This window comes from Poecilia mexicana, unplaced genomic scaffold, assembly GCF_051168715.1.
Source record: "Poecilia mexicana isolate PSO_F unplaced genomic scaffold, ASM5116871v1 scaffold_15, whole genome shotgun sequence".
In the NCBI taxonomy this organism is placed as follows: domain Eukaryota; kingdom Metazoa; phylum Chordata; class Actinopteri; order Cyprinodontiformes; family Poeciliidae; genus Poecilia; species Poecilia mexicana.
The window spans coordinates 14,211,768-14,239,089 of NW_028263384.1; the positions used below are offsets into that span (position 1 = coordinate 14,211,768).

Sequence of the window (27,322 nt, forward strand, 5' to 3'; positions counted from 1 at the left end):
CCTTTCTGCTGTTTTTTCTCTTGACGTTAACACTCATACATAAAAGAAGCACATAAGTTTATAGCTCTTGGAAGTGTGTAGTTAGGTCATTCTTTACTTAGGTCTAGCCATTTGCCTTAAATTGCTATGAAAGGGGAAACGTATGTTCAGCTCTTCTGCACAGCATTTGGCACGAATAGGGTATAGGATTGGATAAATGTCACTGTTTTTTCTCTAAATGTGCGTTACAAATATTTGATGGTAACACTTAGCAGAAATTTGAAGTTGGAAAGGAGATAGAAACCAAAAAGGTACTCTGCACTGTACAATCCTTCTAACAAGTGTACTTGACTAACATTGCACCATATACTATACAAATAACACAGGCAAGAGCTTTTAGTAAACGACCATAACTCACGAGGAAAGTGTTTACATTTGTGGTATGTAGACCTGGCCACAGCTAACATCATCTGTTATTTACAGGCCTATCTGTGCGGTTCTGCTGCAGCACTGTCTAATGGCCCAATCCACAGCCTATGATGTCCAGACATGAAACAGGGCAGGGGTGGCTGCCACTCGTGGTTGAGTATTCTCAGAGGGAAACGTGCAGGTAGAGTCTGTGACTGTGAAAGTGACATGAATGCATCGTATTTCGCCAGTGTCTGTGTACACATAGAATTTCCACTAAGACCTCTCAGTGAACCTGGCCGCCAGCCTTCTAAAGGCTCAAAGGGTTTGCCAGACATGCTCAAGCTGAGTTGTACTATCTCTGCCAGACAGCTGCTTGGCCAAACACAAACACCATCTATTAAGGTATTAAGTTTGGATTTCAAAAGTAGCGGCAGGCAGTATTGATTCTGAATCTTAACCAGACATCAGAGAGCCTGAGTTTTTAGGTTGCTTCTCTTCTTGTTGCACCGGTCAGCTGGTGTTTGGTGTTCAGTTGGATGTGACATCTCTTCGTCTGTCCTATTTGTGTCTTGGACAAACTGTAAGATCCATCACAACTATGTTAGAAAGTGTCAACTGGTCATTGTCACTTCCACACTATGTAATTGTTAAGCTGATGAAGTCCCCAAGTAGGTTACTGTGATAGTGTTTAATCCCTACTAAGATATTGTGCAATGTTGCCCTCCAGTGGTTAATAGTATGTTCTGCATTATGTAATTCTACACACATAGTGCCCTGTTCAGTAATTTAGAAAGTTACTGAAAAGGTGATATATTTGGGCAACTCCATTCACACAGGTAAAAACATTACGCTCTTACACACAGACTGATGTTTTCAGGCTTTCATTTCTGTTAATTATTATTGTTTTCAACTTACAGCTGATGAAAACATTGTATTTCTTAGATGAAAAAAAACTGGTTTGATTTACATTATTTTATTAGCATTGTCATACTCAAACTGAGCTTATGATTATTTCTCAGCATGTGTCCACTGATATGCAATAAAAAGGCACCCTTTGCTTGGAGAAATACATAATACCACCCCTTTAACAATTACCAAGCGGCAACACCATGGAAGTGTGAGTTTCCAGGGGATTCTGTGTTCCTCAGACCCCAGGAGAAGGGCACACCACCACCTTGTCCTATAATTCCCAGAAGCTAGTAAGCTAGTAATTCAGAGTGAAAGGAGTCATAAAAGCCCATTCTGCAAGGAAGAAGCCAGTCGTCCGAAAGCAACAAAAAAAGAAAAAATGTTGATTGTGCACTCAGGTAAAAATACTTTAATTTTTAGAGACTTGTTCTGTGGTCTGCTGAAATAAAAATTAAAATGGTTGACCGTAATGACCATTGTCAGATTCAGAGGAACAAGGAGGAAGGAAGGAGAAATGCCACAAATGGGTCTTCCAAATTGGACAATGATTCTAAACATGCCACTAAATTACACATGTTGCCGCAGAGACACACAACCATTCATGAATTTCTGAGTAGGAATAGTTTAAACCAGGTCCATATCATTAGCCCACTTACTTAAAAAGAAAAACCCAACATTTCTGATAAAAGTAATGATTTGCAGCTGGGATTAAGCCAGGACATTGTTGATGCCTCCAAAAAGCCATCCATGTATAACATCCAGTTGTCCACATATTGTATATACTGTATTTATTTACATATATATTTAAAGAGGTCTAAGTCTCAAAGTCTAAAAATGTTTAATCTTGCATGTAGAAATCTGACAATGTATAAATGGCAATAAATTAAGATATGTGAACTCATGTCTGACTTTAAAATACATTGGTTTTGTTCATGTCAATGTGTGACAATGTGCCATGAAGGGCCCATATTAATTTGACACTAAATAAATCACATGCAAATTATGAGTGGATATAACATTTTCTGCAGCACTGCATTTATGTCATTTCTGTTGTTTCTTACCTTGAAAATGATCAAATTTATGTGGATACGATCAAGATTAGCAAGACACAAATAATCTAATATACTGATTCACGTATCTTATATTGCAAGTTAATCTGATTATGTTGGAGGGACTTCATTTAATAGTTAACGTGTGGCACCTGTCTCTGTAAAACTAAGTGTTTCAGTTTCCCATTAACCTGTTTACAGCTGGCGGTTGCAGAATAATGGTGTGCAAAATTGAAACTGCATCTCTGGTAACTTAAACCATTTGATTTCCCATCTGTAGATTAATTTAAAAGCTTGGTGAGCCAAACATGCTGCTTTTCCTAAATCTAAAACTAACTCATGACTATGGCTTAGGATTAAGGATATTAATGCAAAGTAATCAAACATGATCTATTTTAATAACACTACCAATCAAACTACTGTTGGTTTTGTTTGTAGTTTGTTTGTTTGAACAGTAATCACATTTTGACAAGATGCATTAGACAACATTTTCCCTTTTTCATGGTTGGAAACAACTCTGTTGCTTGATCCTCAGTGATTATGTCTTGTAATAACTTATCATTATATTGCTCATTATGCAAGAGATTAATTGGTAATTATTCTAGATAATTACTTCTTTTAATCACTATTTTAATGCTAATTAAGGTGACTGCCTTTGATTGCAATTTGACAGATGCAGGTTTTTGCGTTTTGTATTTAAAGAAAGACTAATAATTTTGTATATTCAAATGTATTATTATTATTATTATTATTTATTTATTTTATTTTTATTATTTTTGTATTCACCCCTCATAATTCAAAGAAGTGTCCCTAATTTGTGGAATTAGGAAAACGTATTAAACTTTGTGCAATAAAAAATACACATAATGTCAAAAAGTGCATTTATTAGAGTCATTTTTTGGCACTTCAGTTATTGTAACTGGTCACACATTTGGCATAAAACACAAAGGAGCATCCCAAACAAAAAAGGAGTTGTGTCAAATTTACTGCCCAGCAGAAATTCAAATGTTACTGTCTGATTAAAGCTGTGATCTTTTTTAATACAAGTGTAAGGAATGAATAAATTATTTTTTTAACTGATGCAAGATTTAATTTTTGCAGAAAAAAGGATAGATAAAAAAAAAAGATATTGCAAGTTCATTCAGAAATGACTAACAAAATCAAAATACTGAAAATCTGAGATGCTCACAATTTGTTTCTTTGGAACAATACTACAAAAAATGGATAAAATGCTTTACATAAAGGAGACGTACAGTATATAACATGCAGCACCATGATGTGACTAACACAAAGCAGCTTAGACAACAAAGCTTTTCTTTAGCAAAGAAAATGAGTGAAAGGTGTTGTTGATATAATGAATCATTTTAAACATGCAGTAAGCTTTAATTCCTTAAAATGTGATAAGTTATGCATTTAAAAGTTACAGAAAATGGTTCAAGAATTAGAAAACTGAAGATAGTCTTCAAGTTAAATGCACAGCACCATGCAAAAGTATTCATAACACTCAAACGTTTTCACAGTTTGTCTTATTACAATCACAAACTTCACTGTATCTTATTAAGATTTTATGTACAACTTACTACTAGCACTTACATTTATTTAGGGATATTAGAGTTAAGGGGACTGAGTTAAAAAAATTGTGAAAATTGAATCACTTTCTTTAAACCTATACCTTTGTGTATATACCTTTGTGTTGGTCTATGACATAAACTATTAAGAAAACACAGACACGTTTGTGATCGTAAAATTACGTAGCGTGAAGTCGTTAAGGGTTGTGAATATTTTTGTAACGTGCTTAAACTTCTGGCAAACATTCAGTTATTCTTGCTGCTATTTGGTTTCGTCACTAAATCCCAAGCTTTTAGTGCAAGGTCTTAGGTACTTTAACATGTAGACTCATTTCACCAGTTGTAATCTGTCTTGGCTTGGTTACTATTTCACTTTGCTGCTTGTATTATTGCAGGTACCGGATTAGCCTTTTAGAGTAAACCAACGCATTTATAAGACTGGATACGTATGTCTATGGCACTGTCAGCTCAAGAGAGAGATCTAGTGCTTCTTCTCAAGGTAATTAGAGGGAACCCATCCTTTCCTTGGCCTGCCATTGTCCAGAATCTTGCAGTACCACCAGCCATTAGGGTTTCTTTCAAGAACCTCCAGACTTGTCCCCTCAGGAAATCCCATAGTCTCCTCGTCACCATGGTAATCTGCAATGGAGACATATACCTCCCTGAGGTTACTGTGGATGATGTGGGGCTTAGGTTTCACTGGGGACACTGGAAGGGCATTCTTCGGAGAGCTCAGGCCCAAAGACTCCGAGCTGCCGGTACCAGATCTGTTCCTGTTGTTTGATGGCAGACTGCGAGGCACAGCACCAAAAGAAGCATTGCGTCGCACTGTGGGGCTGACACGTGGGTTGTCTGTTGAGTTGAGGGACTCATTTCTTCTGAGGGACACAGCAGGACTGGCACCGTCTCGGATCGGAGCTGAGATGAAGACTGACTGAGGTCTGACAACCTGCTGTTGTTTGGTGCTGTTTTGCTTAAGTGAACTGAACAAGCTTGCAGGTTTGGAGAGACCACCTGGAGGTTTGGAAGGAATGGGCGGCATGACCTTCTTTAAATTCAGGTTGATGTTGTTCAACACTCGCACCCTTTGTTCGTTCTTTTCGAGACTGTTGGACTTGCTGAGGCATCCAGGTTTGGTTGGTGTACCATAGGATTCATACTCTCCCATGTCATCTTGTTGTCTGGCAGGCTCCAAAAAGTATGTAGGAGCCCAACCTTCTGCATCTCCCCAGCGAATATACCACCAGCCACTTTCCTGCTTCTCAAGGACCTCCACTACCACCCCAGCAGGGAAGCTGAGCTCAGAGTCTTGAACTTTCTCATAGGGATCAGTTGTGCGATACAGGTTGAAACCGTCCATGTCAGACTCACCTCGGCTTCCTTTGGAGTAGATGGATGAGAGATCAGACGTACTCTGAGATGAAAAGGAATCTTCTGAGGAAATGACTGAAGCTGTCTCAGAATCTTCACCTTTACTTTTGGTGCCATTCTTCAGCTGACCTGTTGGCCGCAGCTGTCTTCTTAAGGTGCTGATGTCCATCTTCTCTGCGCTAGATGCTTTGGCTAGCTGTGGCTTAGGTCTCACCACAGGTCTCAATTTAGAGGAAGACTTGGTGAAGGAGGTCATCTTGCTTTCTTCATTGTCTTTCTTTGGTCTGGAGAGATCTGGGGTTGACTCAGACGAAGCAGATTTGGGACTGGATGCTTCCTCAGATCTGGCTGAAGGTGGAGTCCCATTCAAGTCAATCTTGAGCCTGTTACCAGCAGGTCTCCATCCACCTGATGCCTGGTTTGCAGTCTTGCCATTATCTGACAAAACGCTTGTCTTGGATAAGTTTGAGTCTCTGCTGCCCTGTCTCTCTGGGGTCTCCCTGAAGGGCAGGAAGCCATCATTCTCATAGATACATTCTTCCTCTCCCCCAGCTTCTCCTTCTGCTTCTTGGCCATCCTCAAATGACTCACCCAATTTAAAGGAGGCGCTGTGGAGTGATGAAGCAGGAGATGGCTTGGAAGACAAATGAGACCCCTTTTCAGAGGACGTTTCTTCATTCTTAAAGTCCACCAGAGAACTTTCCCCTCTCAGAAACTCAAACTCAGATTCCAGGTCCAGATCTCCAATGGCAGGCACATCATATTCTGGCTCTTCATAAACTGGCCCACTAGGAGATACAGGAGACTCCGGGGCATCTGATCCCGGACTGCTCGGAGGTGCTGTCTCCACTGAATCCTGTTTTTTGACTGGCGGGGCAGGGGGTGGCACCTTCGGGCGGCACAGAGTGCTTGTTCTCCGATTCAAGTTGGGCTTTTTACGTTTGTCAATGTAGGAACATGGAGCCCAGCCCTCCTTCTCACCAATTTGGACATACCACCATCCACCAGAATTCTTTTCAATCACCTAAAGTACACAAATAAAATAGTTTACGTTTTTAATAGCATGATTCTGAATGAGAAGAAATGCTAAACTGATGAAGCACAGGATTGTGTGCATTTACTGTATTTAAATTTATTATATTGTTTCAATGTTTTAACTTGAAAGGGTGTTTACCTCGGCTTTCTGACCTCCATTAAAACTGATGCCATCGGATATGCAAGACTGGAAATCGGCAATGGTGTAATACTCAGCTTCAACTGCAGGGGGCTCTGGAGGGGAGGGCAGCTGAAAACCCTAAATGATAAAGAGAGCCTTTTAAACCTATTGAAAATGAGTGAAGAAGCATACTACATGCACACTATTTCATCTCACTCCATTTAAAGAGTAATTTTACTTAAAACTAAAAACCTTGAAACAGCAGATTTGCATTTTATTAATTCTGTTGTTATTTTAAAATTATTCTACCATTTTGGGGTTGATTACTACAACTACTTTATTGGAGGACTGTTAACCTAAAATTTAAATGGTATTTTCTACATTCCTAGGTGCATATAGTGCTATGTAAAAGTATTTGATCCATAATATATATATATATATATATATATATATATATATATATATTTAGGTTTTTGCTTATTGTAACAAATACATTACTAAATTAAAAATATATATATATATATGTTTTTTTCAAATTATGATGTCATTTATAAAATAATAAAGCTCTTAAAGCAACACAAAAGTGATCCCTTCATACTCTGTCAACCCCAATTTCTATTGTAAATGAGTTGTGGTACCCATCTAACAGCATGAAGTAGGTTAAAAGATTTCAGACACTATACATAGCCATATGTGACATTTGCCAGACTTAAATCCGTTTAGGATATTTGACAGACCACTTATGCTCAAAGATTTTTCCAATGTGAAAACAGTTCTGTAAAAAAGAGAAGCAGATAAATTATCCTCTACAAGGATGTAAAAGACTGACTGCAGTTTAAAAATGCCGATGTCAGCTGTTGCCACCTAGCATTGTCCACCCAGATATTATAAGATTCAGGTTGCAATTATTCTTTCACATATAGCCAACATGGTCTGGATAGCTTTATTTGCTTAATAAAAATAAACTGAAAGTAAAAACAAAGAAAAAAAACTGTAATTCTATATTTTGTCACAACTTACACAAAATGTTAAATGACATTCACTTTGGTGAATAACTAAGAGAATAAAGGTGCTGAGATTTTTGTTTTTGAAGTCTTGGCTATTTTCTGGTGTTGTTTATAATCTTTGCCTAAACAAACTGTGCAAAACCATTTAGATAACCAACTAGTGAGATGTGTTTCAGTAGTTAAAAAAACAACTAGAAAACAAAGAGAGTAGATGGATTATTCTTACCAGGGTTGCATCTCTTCGAGGGGGAGGTTTTTGCCTGAGAACAGGGGAACCTGTGAAAGCAGAATTTAAAGACAAAATAGGCATTTGGTTACTATTTTCATCATCATTTATCAGGGAGGAGGATAATGCACTTGTGTAGATTTTTGTGTACATCAGCCTTGTTATATGTCTTGGTGTGGCTTAAACAAAGAAAAAGCATCCAATGCATAGATATTCAAACACATTGTAAAGTGATTTGTAGAATTTTCAGAGATTTAAAAGACGTCATTTATCACAAGAGAGAAATAAACGATGAGCCAAATGGAGACAAATCTATTAGTTATTCAATATACGTAAAACATAATATGCAATTACCACAACTGACCTATTTCCACTCGATGTGGGGTTATCCGGGCTACGGCCGGTGAGGCAGGTTCTACTTTGCTTTTTCCCTCCTGTGGAGCGTTAACTGGGCTGGATTCGGTGCAGGGAATCGGCAAGCTGATCTCCTTCCTGGAAACCTGGGGACTCTCAGGGACTCCATCAGTCTGCACATTCTTCTCGCTTAAAGCCTTCTTGTTTAGCAGGTTGCTGATCTCCATGATATTTCCAATGATCTCAACCGGGCCTGTGACCGTCTTCTTGCGGGGAGACAAATCATCCTTCACTTTCTTGAGGTAAGAAGCTGGAGCCCAGCCCTCTTTATCTTGGTATCTGCGAGAGAAGAGACAACCGTAAAATTGGCTTTTTTTTTTTTTTTTATACGAAGGCCGACAAAAATGTCCACAGCAAGCGAGCAGAGGCGTACCTGATAAACCACCAGCCTTCAAGGTTCTTCTGAATGACCTCAACGATGACTCCTTTCTCAAAAGCAATTTCATCTTTGCCCTCGCTGGAGTAAGGCTGCACTGTGATGTACTTCTCTTCTGTTAGAAAAGGGAAATGACAGAAAAACAGCTAAGATCTGACAGATGTCATAAATCTGAAAACAAAATGTAAATTGCCACGAAAGAAAAAGCAAAAAAGGAAACTTTTCATGAAACGCTGGCACCGAATGACACAGAAGACGCTGATACAGAGATCCGTTTTTCTTCTACTGGATCTAATTTTTGCGCGATGTTTCAGCTGCCAGTTGCACTGATGTGCTTAGTTCATGTGTTAAAATGCTCTCTGGCAATTATCAGTGTTTATAATTTTTTAATGAAGCCAAAATAACTTTAGAATGCAGTAAGAAAAACAACTACAAGACACTATAAATTCATGCCTTTAAGAAAATGTTTTTGCCATTGCAGCAGCTAAAAAGAATTTTCTGGCCTTACGCAGATGGCGTGCGTTGAGGTATTAAAGGTAATTGCTTTTCAAGAATCTAAATAACAATATAAAACAACTAATAGGTACAACACGCTGCATGAGGACTGTAACCACTGTACACTGAGCACTAGTCTGATGTTCAACATCCATAAAAAGCAATGAGGCACAGTGGTGGTGGTGGTGGTAGAATAACATATTTTTTTCATTCAAAAGGTCTGTTGTTCTCTAATTAATCCTGAACCCAACCAAAAGTGGTCCGATGGAAGGAATGAAAAGGAAAATTGGCTTAGATCTGGGTTTTTTGACAAAATAAATAAAAGGTGCAAAAACAAATAAAAGTTTTCTTCTCTTGTTCTCCCACCAGATGTTGGGGGATATATGCTGTACGTGTAGAAGAGACATTTGGAATGAAAAGGTTCTCTGATTAGCTAATCCTTGAAATAACCAACACTACATGATAGGAAGATTTAGCGTCTGAATCCCCTGAAGAAACATTTAATATGTTAAATGTTAACATATGTTAATATATATATAAGATGGAGATGAAACGCTCTCCATCTTTGGGGAGGCAAACAGACTCATTTCAATTTACCTTTTTGCCCAGTTATTTACTACACTGACGATCTGCTATCTGTTACAATGCCTCATAAACATTCATACACTTTGCCATGTTGTTGTACCCTACAAATCTGAAAAGTGTGGTGCTACTTTTAGTCATGCAAATATAGTGGAATCCTGGAAGAAAGCATGTTAGAGGCTGCAAAACTCTTGAAACTTAGGGGGAGGTTCGTCCTCCAGCATGGTGACCCCAAACAGGGCTGCAATGGAATGGTTTTGATCAATGCACATTTATGTTTTAGACTGGCCTAGTCAAAGTCCAGACCTCAATCATTTTAGACTGTGTGGCTGAATAGAAATGCATGCCACAATTCTTTTTAAGTATCTATGAGAAGCTTTAAAAACTATAGCATCACCGGATTTACAGTTATGACCTACTTTGTTGGTTGAGATGTGTAAAAATGTTTTAAAAAGTTCTAAGGATATGAATACTTAAGGAAGGCACTACATCAATCATAACTCGACATAGCAAACGCTATGAAATTATGTTAACCATGACAGTTATCACACTAATACTATATTTAGTGTTACACTGAGAGTACCGAACTGGAAAACGCAAAGCATAGGGAGCAAAATCCCAGTGTCTATGGCCTTGTGACAGGAATCATCTCCTCAATCTGAACATAATAGCAAGCAAAGGCATCACGCTCATTTCTACATTCCCATGAGGCCAAGGGGCCGAGTAATATCGTTATTTCCTGTTATTATAGCAGTTCCTGTCTAAACAGATGGGGAAAGTTTAAAAGAGGGACCAGCAGATAAAAAGTACTTTTCTGTGCAACATTAGCAAATCTATTTATATAAACCAATTTAATAGCCACTTCATAATTTCATATGCTTTATTCCTTTTTCATTTAGGACTTTAACCACATTGTGTTACACCATGTGGACAGGTGGGGAGACACTCCTTCAGTGTTTCCCTCAGAAAAAGCGTAGAGGGAAATTCTGAATCAGACATCATCTTAGCCGCAACATGCACTGCCTGCAACGGCATTGTAAATTATTCTTGCAGAGTCTGCAAAAAAGTATTTATTTTTTAGTCAACACATCAACATAGTCAACATCTCTTTCTATAATCCCAAGAGGAGCTCACACTGCCAAGAGCTAAACATAGGCCTTCTCTTTCCTTTCTTCTTTGTTCTTAATCAAAAGACTGCGAAGGACATGTATTAATGAGAGTTATTGTTTATCAGTCAGTACTGGTAAATATCTGAACCACTGCAAGATAATTGCTTATTCTTGCTAAGGTCCATACCCATTGCAAATCTACATACATGTTTAATTTCCTCATAAAAAGTAAAATACAGCTTTAAAATGCAGCCTCAGGCATTCCAAGGTCTATTATGTAACTACTTTCAGATGAGTGGATAATGATTTTCTGCAAAACTCAGATTGCTAGTTTTGACTCACATCCTACGACTACAATATACAAGAATAATTTGAGCCTAGCATTAATACTTAGTGCATGTTAAGGTGTTAATTTAAAATAACTGGTTCTTTTTACATGAGCACGGGTTAGTGGTTAGATTTTGTGCCTGGCGCTACATGATGAATTGGTTAAGTCGAGACACAAAACAAGATGCAGAACAGAACAAATATGTGGATGTGGAGAGAGGAGCAAACTGAGTCATGTGATGAGAGATAATGAATGGAATGGTGTGAAAGAGAACAATAATCCAAAGGAAGGAAGGAGGAGAGGGAGGGAGACAACGGGTAATTTATCTCAGTTCACCTCGGCTCTGCTGCCGACTGATGACACCCCCCAGCGTCCATCTCCGGTCCAGCCTCTTCAGATGAGCCTTATGTCGCTTAGTAACTGACATATGAACGTGGTTACCAAACAAACAAACAAACAAACATGTAGACATGAAGAGCAGGCGTAAACGTTACACAAACACACAGCACACAAATGACATGGGCCAGACCAGAGGAGGCCCGTTATTAGCTACGGAGAAGACATAAAAACAAGACAACAGTACAAACCATGATAAGCGGTTAGATGTGGATGGATGGATGGATGGATGGATGGATGGATGGATGGATGGATGGATGGATGGATGGATGGATGGATGGATGGATGGATGGATGGATGGATGGATGGATGGATGGATGGATGGATGGATGGATGGATGGATGGATGGATGGATGGATGGAGCGATGGATGGAGCGATGGATGGAGCGATGGTTAGAAAGGAAGTGCTACAACCAAGACATCTTCGCCCCAGCATGTAATTAGGATGTTTTTCTCATCCTGTTGTGTCTGGGCATATGGTGCACACATTGCTGATGCAGAAATGCAGATTAATTAAGAGAGCCAACAAAGTTCACCACCTGTTGGGGGGGGTACAGCTGAAATGGTCCATAGTTGGCCTTTGTTATGTTTACGAAACAGGAGAAACCAAAATGATCTCTTGTACCTGGGTCACATACTAAACCAGATGATTTTTTTTTTCTTTGAAGACATTTTTCTTTTTTTATTATCAAATAAAGACAAGGCAGCTTAGTGATAGATACCTTTATTAATGTGACAAATACTGTTTAGATGTTTGAAAAATCATAAAAACCAAAGCCTGGTTCACTACAAGTGTGCTGGATCCCCTTTTAGTTCCATAATTTCGCTTGTCATTTCCCACCTCTGTCAGTGCAAACAGCATCAGGCTCAACCACAGGCATAAAATTAAAGTAGAGGTGGGACATTTTAAATATTTCTGTGTCAAACAAGAGTTTTGAATTACAATCCAAAACCGATCTTCTCTTGCAGTAGACATAATAGATACAAAGATGGAAGAAAAACACTCTCCATATTTGGGGAGGCATCTTTGACCACTCCTCTTTGCACAATCTCTGTCGATCGTCCAGAGTCCTACATTTTGCTACGTGAACCACTAATACCTGTTGGTGCATACAAACCTAACAGCAAGGCTCATATAAGTACTTTACTGCCATCTAATGGTTCGAATTATGCTAAATTATGCCTCATCTACAAACTAAGCACCTAATTTTACATCTATTATACGCACTCTATGAACACCCTAAACACTGCAGTTTTATGATTATAAGACTAAAAAAAAGTATATCAATGCTTTCTTGTTAATAAGGGGTGTCTACTTTCAATAAATCAAGAGGAGTTCACAGTAGTCTCTCGCCCTGGGGGATCTGGAGGTCCAGGTGAATATGTCCTTTTTGAGAACTTTGTGAATATGATGGCTGCACAATCTCTGGTTTGCTCAGATTTTATTGTCACAAATGTTCCTTAATTCTTCTGTAAATCAGACCCCTTCTGAATATGTAAAAAGGTTTTGAAGCCATTATATAAAACCCATTGAGTTAAAAAAAAAAAAAAAAAATCACAAACTCTGTCTTTTTATATGGGGATTATATGCCAGTCCGTTTCTCCCAATACTATCCACTTGTTGCCTGGCAACTACTTGGAGGACAGAAATAGTTTGGCACATAAACCCCCCTCATTTGCCAAACCGTCTTCTTACATTTCAGTTTTGAACAGTTCGAGCAGATGAAATTTGAGAAATGTAAAATTTTGTGCAGATTTGTTTGACATACCAATGCCAGCTGTTTGCTCAGCTGTTTGAAATCCAGTCTTTCCTTTGAGCTGTTGCTTAAACTACTGCCCCACTTATCATGGCAACATTATGCGTCTTTCAGTAGGGGAGCAGATCTATTGTCCAAAATAGTTTCAAAGGTATGGCACTGTGAGATTTGCTTCCCTACAGATTTCATCAGTTTCTGCGTTTTTTTTTTTTGTTTTTTTTTGTCAGCCCTAAATGTTTCAAATCATTAAACAAATTTTGACAAATATAATCAGAGAACATTTGAAAAGCAGCTTTAAGATGATGATTTGATTTTTATATATGTATGTATCCCAACCAACCGGACACTTTGTGAAAACATAATTGCCCCCTAGTAGCTTCTTGCTTGAGGGCAACAGGTGCCGTCAAGCATTTATGACAACTGGCAATGAGTATTTTACATCACTGTGGAGGTATTTTGGCTCACTCTTCTTTGATGTATTGTTTCAATTCAACCACAGTGGAAAAGTCTGCTAAGCACCATGTTACAGCATCAAAAATGTCAGCAATTGACTAGGCTCCTTAAAAAAAAGAAAACTTGATTTTTACATTTAAAAAATAATCCATCAAGCATTATTGTTCCATGACTCAAACTCTATTGAGTATAACTTCTCCTACATGATTTTTTGTTTTACTACATTATTGTATTTAACACACTATAAATCCCACTTTCTTCATAGTTTGGCTGGTCCTGCAACTTAAAATTAGGTGCGACTTATTCTTTTTCCTCTTTATGATGCATTTTGAAATATGTGAGGGGGGGAAATACTTTTTTCCACAGCACTGCATCTTATTTTCTTTCTTTTCTTTAACCCTTTCTAATATCGATTTTCCAGAACTCTTTTTTTTTTCTGTCACAACCGAGCTTCACAGATGGGTGAAGGACTGACAAAGAGCATCTTTATGAGATTCATGCCATTCCCATGACTGAGAAGACACATAAACACTAATTAAACTGACAGATTGTCCCTCCCCATCCCTCCAGCACAAAACTCAAATAACAGCTTTTAGCTACCTCCAACTGAATGGAGAGAGTTGGCACAGACATGTTTGCACATTAGTAGTACACAAACCTTGTTTTATCTTATATATATATATATATATATATATATATATATATATATATATATATATATATATATATATATATGAATCCAGGAGGTCAAACACAGGAGTCATTCCAGTATTGGCCACACCTCATGTATTGTTTTACTTCATCTAGGAGTCATTAAGATGTTCCGTGCCAACAGAATCCTGTGCTCTATAAAAGCTCTTTGTTTAACCAGAGAGTTGGCAAATCCCGTATATTTTCCATTAATACTGTGCCTTCACTGATTGAACTGTTTCAGGTTGAGTTAAACGCTCTCCGCTTACATTCTAAGAATTAGACCCGGCGAAGGCCCATCACTGCGTCCAACACTGAAATAACGCTGACTGGATCCTGACTTCAGTGCTACACGTCAGCCTGTTATTCTGGTGAAAACAAATCTCTATAAAGTGTGTTTGCTATTAAAGCCTTGGACGGCTCTCTCTGACTTCAGTAAACTCACGAACCCTAACATCAACACTCAGCATCAATTTGCAGTGATAAGCAGACAATGCACAAAACAATGTTAAGTCACATCAGAGCTGGTTTTCTTTTGAAACCGCAGCCATAATTCAAACAGTATGACTTGTGAAATGTGATGTTATTTTTCTGTCTCTGCTGCTGATGAAAGCTCGTGCCTCTTTCGTGAGCTCACTCCAAGGTGGCCGTAGCCGTTAATGCTGCACTGTATCCTTCCTACCTACGGCTTTACAGTACATCACTTCAGACGCTGCGGTCGGGTCCCTCCTGGCACCTCTCGGTGTTTACTCAGGTTTGAATCTAAACTCTGTTAGAGTGAGGCTGTAATGGCAGCCAGACAGACAGAGAGAGGTGTTCAGAGCTGCTGGACCTCAGCTGTCAGTGTGGACGTGCTGCAGAGACGCTCACCTGAGTTTTCCCCCACTTTGTTGCGGATCAAGGGTTGAGCTGTGTGTGTGTGTGGGTGTGTGCGTGTGTGTGTGTGTGTGTGGGTACAGTACTTTGGAAAAAGTATTCACACCCATGGAACCTTTCCACGCTTTGTCACGTTACGAAAGCAAACTCCAGTGTATTTCATTGCGATTTGTATGTGCCAGACCAACGTGACTGTAAAGTTGCATTTTATTTCAAGTTTAAAAATTAAAATTAAATTTTAAAACTGTAGCAGCCACATGTAATCAGACCCCTTGATTCAAGACTTTGTAGGAACATCTCCAGGTGGAGTCTTTTGGGAAGTATCGCATCTGGGTTTGGATTTCCAAAGACTTTTTTTTTTTCTCTCATTCTAGTCAGTTTGCCAGGAGAGCAAATATTCTAAAGCTTCCCAACCACTATAATTTATAAATTTCCCATTTTTAATTTATCATCAACAACTACTGGAATCAACCATTTTTTATACTTGACTTGATCTTTTGGTGATTGCATTGTATTTCTGTCTTTCTGTTTCTGTAAAGCACTTTGCCAGGCTTTATGAAAAGTGCTTTAAATAAAGTCTGATAGATTGATAGCATGATGCTGCCACCACCCTGTTTCATCATGAGGTGTGTTCAGCATAGGCAAACGTTGAAAAAATGTAAGGGGACTTTTCTTTAAGCACTGCTATGTGGGTAAGTAACAGAACATTTGAGGATGTATTTAGGTGGGTGGCGACAGAAGTCTGTGCAGTGACTTACCTTCCCCTGCTTTGGAAGCACCCAGCTCCAAGTCGTCCCGTGTCCCATTGTGGGAGTTGAGATAAGTAGCTGGGACCCAACCCTGCTCCTCTGCAGTGCTGACAAACCACCAACCTGTCAAACGACAACAGAGGCTGAAAAACAACAGGACTTGCAGCAAACCTTTGTTTCACAGCAAGCCTCAAGGTGCATAACGTATCAAAACAGTGTAGATTAAGCGTCACCAGTAAAGACAGGTCTGCACTGTTAAAAAAAATAACAGCAATGAGCTGCTCTTTAATTCTTACAGACGCTTCTGATAAGTTGGTTCATATTTGTTTTATTTAGAAGGCTCTTACTTAATATATCATTTTAAACCACAAACCATGAATCAAAACCTGCATGAAAATTCTTGTGAGTTTCCTCACATGGTGACCACTTCAAGAGCTGCCAAGAGCATCGGAATGAACACTGACAGGCTACGGGTCGACTCATGACAAAGTTTTCTTTTCTTTCTGCATTTCATCCCAATCTGCCAAATGTTTTATTGGGCAGGACACAGCTGAAATGCTATTCTCAGGCCAAATTGTCCATTTGCTGTGCAGGAGATGACATGATTTAATTGTACTCAGTACGACGACAATTTTCTGCTGACAGCCTCAAAAGGGGGATATGTGGATTCACTTTAAAGTCAGATTGTAATGAAATGAATAAGTGAGTGAGCGCTAGAGTACATGTGTGTGCTCATTATGTCTCAACATTTCTGCCAAATAAGCAATTCATGTTAATGCCCTCCTCTAAAGTAGGGTACACTCTGTGAAGCTCTGCGAAGCTCTGACCTGATATATCTTTGTTCATGAGTCAAAAATGCGGGTTAACAGTTCTAATATGCAAAAGTGTGCAAAATAAACTGTGTGAGCACCATCTGAAGAAATGTGGCATAAAACTGTCAAAAACTGTCACTTTCACAACAATTTTAATGTGGTTTTCTCAACATAATGAGAGATGATTCAAACCAGATTTTTACATGCTAAAAACACCACCTTTTTTATTATCTTGTACAAGGTTAAGCTTTTCCTGTTTTAGATCAAATATATAACTATTTCTACTTGGAGTTCTTAAGATTTTTTTCACATTCAAAATTTGACACACATTTCCTCATTATTTTTGTATAATCACCTTTAAAACTGACTGACTTAACGCAAACATTTTTTTAACAAGTTTACGACGTTACTTTGAGGGAACTTTGGCCCGTTCCTCCCCAGAGATCTTGTGCAGTCAAGTCAGGTTTGAGGGCTTTCTTGATCACACACCTTTTCAGCTTCGCCTACAAATCTCTTATGGAACTGCGATCAGGGTTTTGTGATGGCCACCCTGAAACAATGACTTTGTTGTTTTTTGGGCCAGCTTATGACTAATCTGGTGCTTTCCTTAGAGTTATTGTCAATTTGGAAGCCCAATATGTACCCAAGATTTAACATCCTGGCTGATGTCTTGAGGTTTTGCTTCACAGTTTCCACATAGTAGTCTCCTCTCATTATGCAATCTAATTTGGTGAAGTGCATCGGTCCTTCTGCAGCAAAACACCCAAAGACTAACGTCAGATGGGTCCACAATTTTCTTCCTGATATGTTATCAGATTTCCTTTAAGTTCCATGATGTCACATAAGGAAGCGACGTGTTTGAGGTGCTGCCTTAAAGTAATTACAGTTACGCCTCCAATTAACTCAAATTGAAATAAGCTTACAAATTCATAACATCATTGTCTGGGCTTTCCCAGATAGCATAAATGCATAGTAATAGTAGGGCATGTAAACAGCTAAATGTAAAGAAAGTAAAATAAAATCTTTAAAAACTGTATCTTGTTATTCTGCCATTTAGAGAAAAGAAATATTTTGGTAATCCTAACAGACCTAAAGGAGGATATGAAGAGTAAAAGTTTTTTTTTTTTTTTGATGAAAATACAAGAAGTTGGCCATCTAAATGTGTCTTTTTGTTTTTGAAAAAATAAATAATTTGCATGGCTCTTGAGGAACTCAGAATACATCAAACTGTCAGTGCATTACCAATAATTGTTAGTTAAGAATTAATTAAACAAATAAAAGTGGAGTCAAGCTATGATTGGGAAACACCCACAGATCCCTGCAAAAGAAAAAGCTGGCAAAAAAAAAAGTGCTATATTTAATATGCCACACACCCACTCAACCCCCCACACACACACTATTTGTTGTGGTAACAGGACTACAATATGGCTGACAGCTGTGTGGACGACCCATAAAGAGGACAGAACTGTTCCATGACACTTTCACAGCTGGTCCAAACCTCAAGTGTACAGTATTCTGTGAAAGTCACATGGTATAAAGTGCTACGGTTGCTTATGATTATCCATAACAGTTATGAGAAGAGCAGAAGGGAGATTAATACATTTATGAAACATCAAAGAAGAAATGCATGTAGAAATGGAAAAATGGGGGGAAAAAACAGACTGACCCAGTGGAGCATAATTGAAAAGTGGAACTAAAACTTTTGTTTTTTTTCATTACTTTTTTGAAATACAAAGCTGAAAAGTGTGGCATGCATCGGTAATTAGCACCCTTTGGTCTAAAACTGCTAAACTATGTTCAGGAGTTGCCTAATTAGTAAGCAGAGTCTGGTCAGTATGAATATGGCTTTTTTCTTATATGTACCTCAGACTTTTGAAAACATGAGTGAACAAAATAACTTTACATTAATCAGAGCTAAAGTTGAGGACAACCTTAAAACAAGGTTAGGTTTTGAAACAATCCCACATCTTCAACAACTCAATGAGAGAGCCAAGATGGCCACGGTAATCCCAGAGGAGTCAAAAAGAACAAAACCACCATTAGTGGTTGTCTTGTCCACTTTAGAGATGGGTGTACCATGTGGACTCATTTCACTGAGAATGATTCAGCTGTCGGCATAAAAACTCAAAATATGTTCACCATTCCAACATTTGATGACTAACATAACCATCAAATTGACTTCCTGTCTCTTTGCCCGTCCAATCAAATTAAGTTGGAAGCTAAAGGAACCGCAGACGTTCTGTTGACAGACGTAAGAATGTAGTTCTCAATGGTGGCGACAACGAATAAAATAGTCCCAGATCTGTTTGCAGCTTGATGTATAGACTCTGGCATGAATGTAAAAAATGATTTGTCTGATGCACTTGCAGCGTCTTGCAGATTACAACATAAGGCACGCTTTTCATATGGAGACTTGGGGAAAAAAATGGAAACTGCAAAAATGGGAATACTAATTGGGAAGGAAACAAAGGAAGTATTCAAGAAGGCATACAATAAAAAAAAGGAATGTCATAGAAGAAAAAAGGAAAGTATAAATATATTTTAATTCTCTGACATTTTCTTCCCATACTTTTCCAGACAATATCAAATTCCACAGTTTTCTGCATCTTGCAGATGGATATAAATTATGGGCTAAGCAACAGCAAAACACATAAAATGCTGCACATTGAGAATATTTTAGCAGTAGTAAGCCACTCACTCCAGGAGGGTGAGTGGCTTATTTGCTTATTAGCAGTCGGAAACATGACGAGCCATGTAATATTCTCGGTCTTTGAACCAAAGCTTTGATTTGACTCAAAATGCCACGCCTATAAATCAGACTGAAACTAAAAACCACACAAAACACATCATGCTGCCCAAAGAATTCAAATCAAAAGAAATGAATGACCGATTCCCTTTCCCCACAGTGCAAATCAAAGCCTTTTAAAAATATGAGCAATATAATTAATTAGCTTTTAATTGCAGTGTCATCATCGCTTTCAATCACTTCAGACTTTGCAGTTTTGAGATGTTGCAATAGCTCATTAGGTCGGTGCAAGCATTTAATTAACTCTCAAGTGTTTAACAGCTCATAAACCCAACTCTGTTTATGGTACACCAAATGAAATCAACCACAATAATAATGACTCAGCAGGGAGTAGGACCAAAGCGCCTGGATGCTTACCTGCAAAGTGTCATTTTCGCCCGCTTAAAAAGTAAGCTGTGTAAGAGTCGGGTGTCTGAATATGCTTTATTTGAAACCCCCGGTTGAAAGCGCATATAGACATAAAACATATGCCGCTAATCTAAGATTACTGGTTCAAGAGGCTTATAATGTTCAACCATCCCTCCATATGGCAACTGAACCGAACCACCGAACTGAACCGAACCACCGAACTGAACCGAACCACCGAACTGAACCGAAGTTCACCGAACCTCAAAAGAAGCAATAAATACCCCAAAACACGAATGCACATTATGTAACTTTGTAGTTTAAGATCAGACAGGTTACAATTATAGAGAGGGAATAAGCAAATTCTTTACATCTTTGTCCTCATGTATTAATTCACAGAAGTTGTGCTCCTCTACTGTTGTTTACAGGCAGCATAAATTGATAGAGATACAGCTTTAGGAAGCCATGTGGTGTAAGCTGTATGTTTCCAGTAAAACACACCTTGAAATTCCAAACATCTTGCGTCCTATTTTAACAAGGTTTGGCCGAAATGGAGGTGATGATCCTTACTTTTTGGACGCCGATTTCAGACCTGATAGGGTTAACATTTTGTGTTCTTTATAGCAATACAACTCCTTAACTGAGGTCATTGCAAAAGAAACAGCTGTTTTGTGTGTGGGTCTCCTGCTGCCAAGACAGCAATTTTGCAGAATTACACAATCCTAACTTTCAGATGAAATCACGCTCTCAAGTCTGCGTGGATCTCTGGAACTTGTTAACCTTCATGTAAATGTGCTTGTATGATCCACAGGGCTTTGGTATAAATGTTTCAGAACACAAACTATTTAATAGACGACAGATTTCAAATATAAAAAAAAAAAAGATAATGTAACAGTATGCAGTGTCACAGTTATGTCAAATGAGATCTCCTTAATAGACGCCAAGAAAGGAAAGACCAATGGTCCAAATCATAGGAGTTGAGGGAGTACAGCTCTACATTTGAGTACCCAAAGGTGAAAGAGAAGATAAATGATAATTAGATTAAGTAAGTTACAATCTGTCCCCTCCCTGCTTCTGATAAACTGAACAGATTTGTTTCCAGAAAACAAAATATCTCGAAGGAGTGTGAGTGTTTCCACAACTACATCTGTCAGAGCAACTGTCTGATTCTGATAAAGATGCAGTGATGTTTCCTAATTGTAAACGTTAAACTCTTGGTTCAATCTGGTTAAGTTTCATTTACAAAGAACAGACAGAAGAAATCTATCATTTTCCAAGTGTGGTTACAGAGTCGTAGTCGGGACCAAACAGTGGCAGGGTATCAAGATAAAAAAATAAAAAAAATAAAAAAACTTTCTGCCATGCCATTTCTATGGTAAAAAATTGTTTGAAAATATTTTAGTTGCACAAAAACATGGAAAGTGATGGTGTGAAAACTAATGGTGCATTACTCCTTTGTTACTGAATCACTGTCGCAAGCAACTTTTGTGATTCTGTACATACAGATTCATGTATTTGAACATTTTTCTGTGGAACGCAGTTTCAAAAGATCCATGGAAAAATTGCCTATTTTTAGTAAAAGTATTTGAAAGATAATAAAAATTGGGAAGCTGGCACGATGACTAGCACTTGAGACATCCTTGGCTGGTCCTTACAAAGCAGTTTTCCATTTCTTTGGCCCAAAGCGCAGAAATAATAAAGACGTGGATTTTAGCTTCTGTGGTACTGTTAAGACGGTTTTTATATTTGGTGTGAGCTAATAAAACAGGCAGCCATAAGCATTTTTAGCAGGGGGTCTCCGTTATTCACAGATTTCAGCTATTCGCAAGTGGTTGTGGTCTCCAAACCCTGCGAACGCTGGTGATCCACTGTTTGAGTAATATTTCTTTTGTTGTTGTGTTCTCAAATAAACAAGCACACTAAAGTTACAATAGATAAGGAAGCTGATTGCATCTACCCACCTCAGTAAAAATAGTAAGCAAACATTAGCACTATTAACTGGTGCTATTAGATTGTTATGATTCTTTTGGTCTATAATAAGCACAATGTCAAAAACTGATTATGTTGTGATAATCTCTTAAAGGTCTATCCTACTCCAACTATGTTTATAAATCATAAGAACTTCTCAACATTTAAACGCAGTTTGCATTTGTAGCCTCTGCTAATTTAGGTTTAGTACTTTGAATAGCACAATACTCAAAGATCAAATTCCAAAAAGTATAACAATAGGAAACTCAATGGCCTGCTTTAACAATAGGGTTATGTATAACATGAATATGAATAAAAATAAAGTTTGTTTTAGGCCAGTTGTGCTTTCATTTATAATTAATGGTTGCTGTGAAGAACTTAAACTTGCCTGTGCAAGTTTTGCATACTAGAACCCAATTAAGTAAAGTCAGCTTTTAAAGTTTGACATTTATAGAGTTGACAGTGAACCCCTGACAAACAGAACGTGCAGTTTGTGCATCTGGAGCTCAGGTGTGTGTTCAATGCCATACAGCACTTTTGAAGTCCACACGGAGTCATACTGTGGAACAGAACAAATTCTCTGCAAAAGAACTGTGCTGTTTCTGAACTAAGGGCTTTAAAAAGGCACCAGTGGACTTATTTCAGCACAGCTGAGCACCAACTCAGTTTAAATCAACTCACGCTGCATGCCGGTACCTGAGAGAGAATCTGAGATTGAACAGCACAGCCATTAGGTAAGAATGGCACAAGACGGGACTTGTTAAAATCCAAAACAGATGTGTTTGTCTTTCTCTTATCTATGTCTGACAACTTAATACTAAAGTATCCATTCAGAAATATGAAACATACAAAAAAATACAAAAGCTTAAGCGATACTTTCAGAAGTCCCTCTAAAACCCTAAAATGCTTCTATAAAAAAATACTTATCTTATGGCGTCATCGTTATAAATTTTACATTTCTCTGCATGTTTCACATAGAAAAAATATTACAGGGATCTAAAGTTAAGAACTGAACAATTTCTACTCCATCAGGACAGAGGGCATTTAGTTTACCCATTATATCACCATCTTATTTTACTTTATTTATCACCTGGCTATCTGGGGATGTACATGCGTTCTGGGAGAGGCTCCAACTGATCAAATGATTTTTAGTTGAAATACTCTGAAACAATGTTGGGGATGCCTACAGTCGGAGCCACTTCAAGATGGAGATCAAGTAATTCTGCAACCTTTGAGCAGCACCTGTGGAAATTATGAAGCAGTGGAGCATCTGTGTAGTATGTTTAGCTTCTCATGCTGAAGAATATTTTAACATGCCCCCCGGACCCCCCCCAAAAAAAATAGTGGCAGGCTGGTTTAACTGAGTATAAAATTGTTAAAGTTAGAGTATCAGATTCTAAGAAAGAAATTTCTGGTGCACCGTCTACATAAAGCTTTGTTTCCTCTTGCATCACTAAGACGTAAGGCAGACAGAGCGTGATGGAGAGATAATAGGTTTTGGCAGCTGAAATATGTTTTTTTGCTCGCGAGTGTGGTACAAAAACATAACCAGTCCTCACAAAGACTTCAAACTTAACAGTAACATTCAGCATGCAAGGAATTATGCCCATATACAATGCCACACTCAATAAGAGCAGCACATCACTCTGACTTCAAACATTATTTAAATTGCACAGCAGTAAAAGATTGATTGCACAGTTAAAATGTAAATCAAGTTCAATTTATGGTGCAGTTAGGAGAGCTAGTGAGAAAAATAACTTGGGAATTACATTTTTGGATAGTACGTGTGAACAAATACATCCCAGACTCAAAGTGTAATTTATTTCTAGTACATTCCATTCATGCAAGTAACTAAATTAGTGTAATATTTAGTGTGACAGGAGATACCAGAGGTCCAAAACAAAAATTGAGGTGTACAAATATGGCATATAGCACCTTTTGCAATTGCATGCTCAAAACAGAATGCCACTGCACCCTTGGAAATTTATCCCTACCCTTGCAAAAGTTTTAACCATTAAGACATTACTCTTCCATATGGGAGAAGAACACAGTCAGTAACTTTGTTTTATGACATGAAATGATGAGCAATGCCTGGGCTCAGCAGAGCTGCAGATATATGATCCCACTGTTAAGGAGAGACAAAAAGTCTATTTATTTCCAAGTTGTCTGCATTTATTAGCAGTAGATCCGAAATGAAAGTACAAAAAGGTAAACCATGCAATCAAACACACCCACCAGCAGTGACCTGAGGCACAGGGGCGAGGAAGGGTGGGAGCCAAAAACGACACAAAACGACATTTAAGACCTCTGTGGACAAAAAGAGCAACCTTCACTTCGACCAGTTTCTGAAAGGATCCCCTCATGTTCTGAACGAAGCCTTGGCCTATGGCTCATCTGCTTTCCTGGCTCCACTGGTTGATACACAGCAGTCCTTCAGCATAAGGACTGACTTAAAAAAAAAGGTCCAGCTAGTCAACCTTTGATTCAGAGAAGCTGTTTTTGTCTCTTCTGACGGACTTCTGACCACTGCTGTGACTACTTTTACAACTTCTATTTTTGTGATGCCTCTGAAAGATGCAACATATAGAAGCTGCCGTCTAGGCTGAAATGCCTGGTTTAAGCCACCCACTTGACTTTCCATATCTAAAAATACAGTTTAAGGTTAATTTCTTTGGATTGTCGTTAGTCTTTCCTGCGTTAGCCTGAAGGAATGTGAAGGATGGGGATTGCTCTGACTGGATAATGTGTCTTCCATCTGCTGCGGCAACCTCTGCACAAGAAAAATCTGACATTTAACACTTGGCAAGCGTCGTTGACAAGAATTATAGGTTTTTTCCTCTGTTATACAAGGAAACATGTTCCTGCTGAAACTGCAAATACCAAGCTGGTAAACTGAAGGTTTGAGGAAAAACAGCAAAGATGTTGCCTCTTAGCTGTTCCTCCACATCCGGCACAGAAGAAGTGGAGTAAACATCGTTATATTTAAGCTTTGAAGTTTCCCCCGAAACGAGAATCTGCAAAGTGGCAGCATTTCACAATTTCCACATTCCTTGACAACAAACTGTTCGCCACTACAAAACATCTGTCATTCCATTAAGTTCTGAAGAGCTGAAGGGAAGGTGTCAGAGCACCCAATAAATACTACAGATTGTTAGCTCCCAAACTAAAAACACCGTTTATAACCCTAAATACAGTCAGATACCTCCTGTTTACTGCTTAATTGCTTATTCCAGAGTATTAGAGTATTGGCTATGCCACATAATATTTGGACTGTTTGTTGTGTCCCATATTATTGATAGAGACCGATTAACCAAAAATGCATGATTTTGAACATAGGAAAGAAGCACTAGCACTGAATATACAAACTCAACGAGTGTAAGGCTAGACTGATTAAGACAAAAATACAAAACTGCAAGGAAACATTACTAACCACTTCAACACATTGGACCCCTCATCTATCATTGTAAAAATCAAAGTAATGTGCCAGAGCTGCAGCTTTAATTGTTGGTTTTAAAGGGGTCAAAGAAATTGTTTCTCCACTTACAGAATTGCTGTGATTTTTGATTTTTTTTGTCACATTTAATGTTATAAAAGAACATTTCCAAACCAGACAAAAATAACTTCAGAAAATAGAAAAAGTAGTTTTCAATCAATGATTTTATTTATTAGGAAGAAAAGCAAATCAAGTCATCCTGGCCCAGTGGTTTTAGAAACATTTTTCCAGTAGGCCTTAGGCACCATTGTCCTGCTACAATTAAAGACCTTTGACTTTTTTTTTATCAGCAGTGGTTTTTCAATTACTTAGCACAGTTAATTAATTGAAAAGATAAAAGAGATTGTGGTGGACTTCAGGAAAACGTGTAATAAAACGTGTAACGTGTAATACCCCATGTCATATAAAGAAAACATTAACAGAGCACTGAGAGCAAAAGCCCTTGCGTTGCTCTGGAGGTGCATTGCAAACGTCTGCAACTATGACAGTTTTTCTAGCAGTACATGTGCAAATTACATATTTTTTATCATTTCTGACAGCTTTAAATAGGGTGCAAAGTTTAAAACTGATGAGTTTAAAGTGTTTGAACTGACCTGCAAAGCTGCTAGCCTGGATTTGGATAGCATCCTTTCCAGAGAGTGTAAATGTAGGAGACGTCCTGGAGGATCCATTAAGCCATTATAATGAACCAACCTCTCTGAACCACTAACTTTGGCAGCAAAGTGCTTTTTCCATTTTCTGTCCGAGTTTCTTGCAGAAAGCTAATCCTGAGCCAACATCTCCCCACTCATAAAGTAGGCAGATAATATGGACAGCAGAAGGAGGAAGGAGACAGTTTATGATTAAAAGAAGAAAACGTTGACTCAACACGTTCTTCGGCGAACTGCTCAATTTAAAGCTTACGTTTTATCTCCACAGATCGTTGCGACATAATGTTTTGACAACCATCTTTCTGCTGGTTGTTACAACCGGTGATGCCATCATGCACGCACCGATCTAATTTAAAACAACTCGGTCTGCTTTAATCCCAACAATCCACCGAGTTGCATAAGCTACTGTTCCAACTGAAACAAAGAGCACAACACGAACTGTATCGTCAAGGCAGTGCAATGGAAAATACTCGCTTGGCTTGGGACAGCAGGCTGGAAAAGTGGAGAAGGCTGAGCTCGCCTATAAGTCTGACCTAGATTTCCTGTCCTGTAAAAGCCATATGTTATCTAACCAAAGTAAGAAAAGGCTGATAGCTGCATGAGGCTGCAGTCGCAGTCAATATTTAGAGTACAGTAGCTTTACTGCAGGATGTCTGTTAAGGTCTTCAATGGTGGAAAAATAATTTTAAAAAGTTTAGCTTTCCATTGACAAAGGTATGCAAACGTATGTATACCGCTGGATTATTCAAAGTTTCTCCATTACAACCACGAGCTTTAATGTATTTTGACGGGATTGTATGTGATGAAATAATACAATAATGCTTTAGAGGTCTGCTAATAAGTAAATTGTAGTTCAACTTTTGTGTCAAATAATGTGTGTAGCAATTCATCTGTTGAGTGACGGCCTCAGAGGGTTATAGAGAATATTAGTGCAGAAACCTGATCATGAAGACCAAGAGCAACATCAGACAGGTCAGGTGTAACATAGCGAAGAAGTCTAAACCAAAGTTAGGTCATAAAACAATAACCCAAGTTTCAAGCATATGACACACCACTCTTCAGTCCTTTATGCATAAATGGAAAATAAGTAGCACAACTGCAAGCCTAGCCAGGCATGGCTGTCCATCTAAACCAAGAAGCTATGCAAGACAGCGAAGAAGGCCAAGATAACACTGCATAGATCCAGAGCTCAGGTGGGAAAATCAGGCGACATGACAAATATAAGTTATGCACTTCACAAATCTGGCCTGTTTCAAAGAGAGGCAAAGGAAATGTTTAGTTTACCACAACATCCGCACGGTGCATACAGTATTAGGCTGTGGGGATGCTGTTCTTCAACATGAACAG

The 27,322-nt window shown here is 38.4% G+C and overlaps 1 protein-coding gene across 2 annotated transcripts in view; it reads right to left on the reverse strand.

The window, feature by feature from the left end:
* Nucleotides 1-3,212: 3,212 nt before the first annotated feature.
* LOC106914125 (SH3 and PX domain-containing protein 2A-like) overlaps nt 3,213-27,322 on the reverse strand; it is a 61,765-nt gene continuing 37,655 nt past the window's right edge. The window contains exons 8-14 of one of the 2 annotated variants that reach the window (XM_014980723.2): nt 15,911-16,024; nt 11,317-11,400; nt 8,464-8,581; nt 8,041-8,369; nt 7,677-7,726; nt 6,462-6,581; nt 3,213-6,311 (exon numbers count right to left, since the gene is read on the reverse strand). In XM_014980723.2, the coding sequence (XP_014836209.2) occupies nt 4,398-6,311; nt 6,462-6,581; nt 7,677-7,726; nt 8,041-8,369; nt 8,464-8,581; nt 11,317-11,400; nt 15,911-16,024 (2,729 nt within the window). In that variant the 3' untranslated portion in view covers nt 3,213-4,397. The remainder of the gene's footprint in view (nt 6,312-6,461; nt 6,582-7,676; nt 7,727-8,040; nt 8,370-8,463; nt 8,582-11,316; nt 11,401-15,910; nt 16,025-27,322) is intronic. The other variant, XM_014980724.2, reaches the window with a different exon arrangement.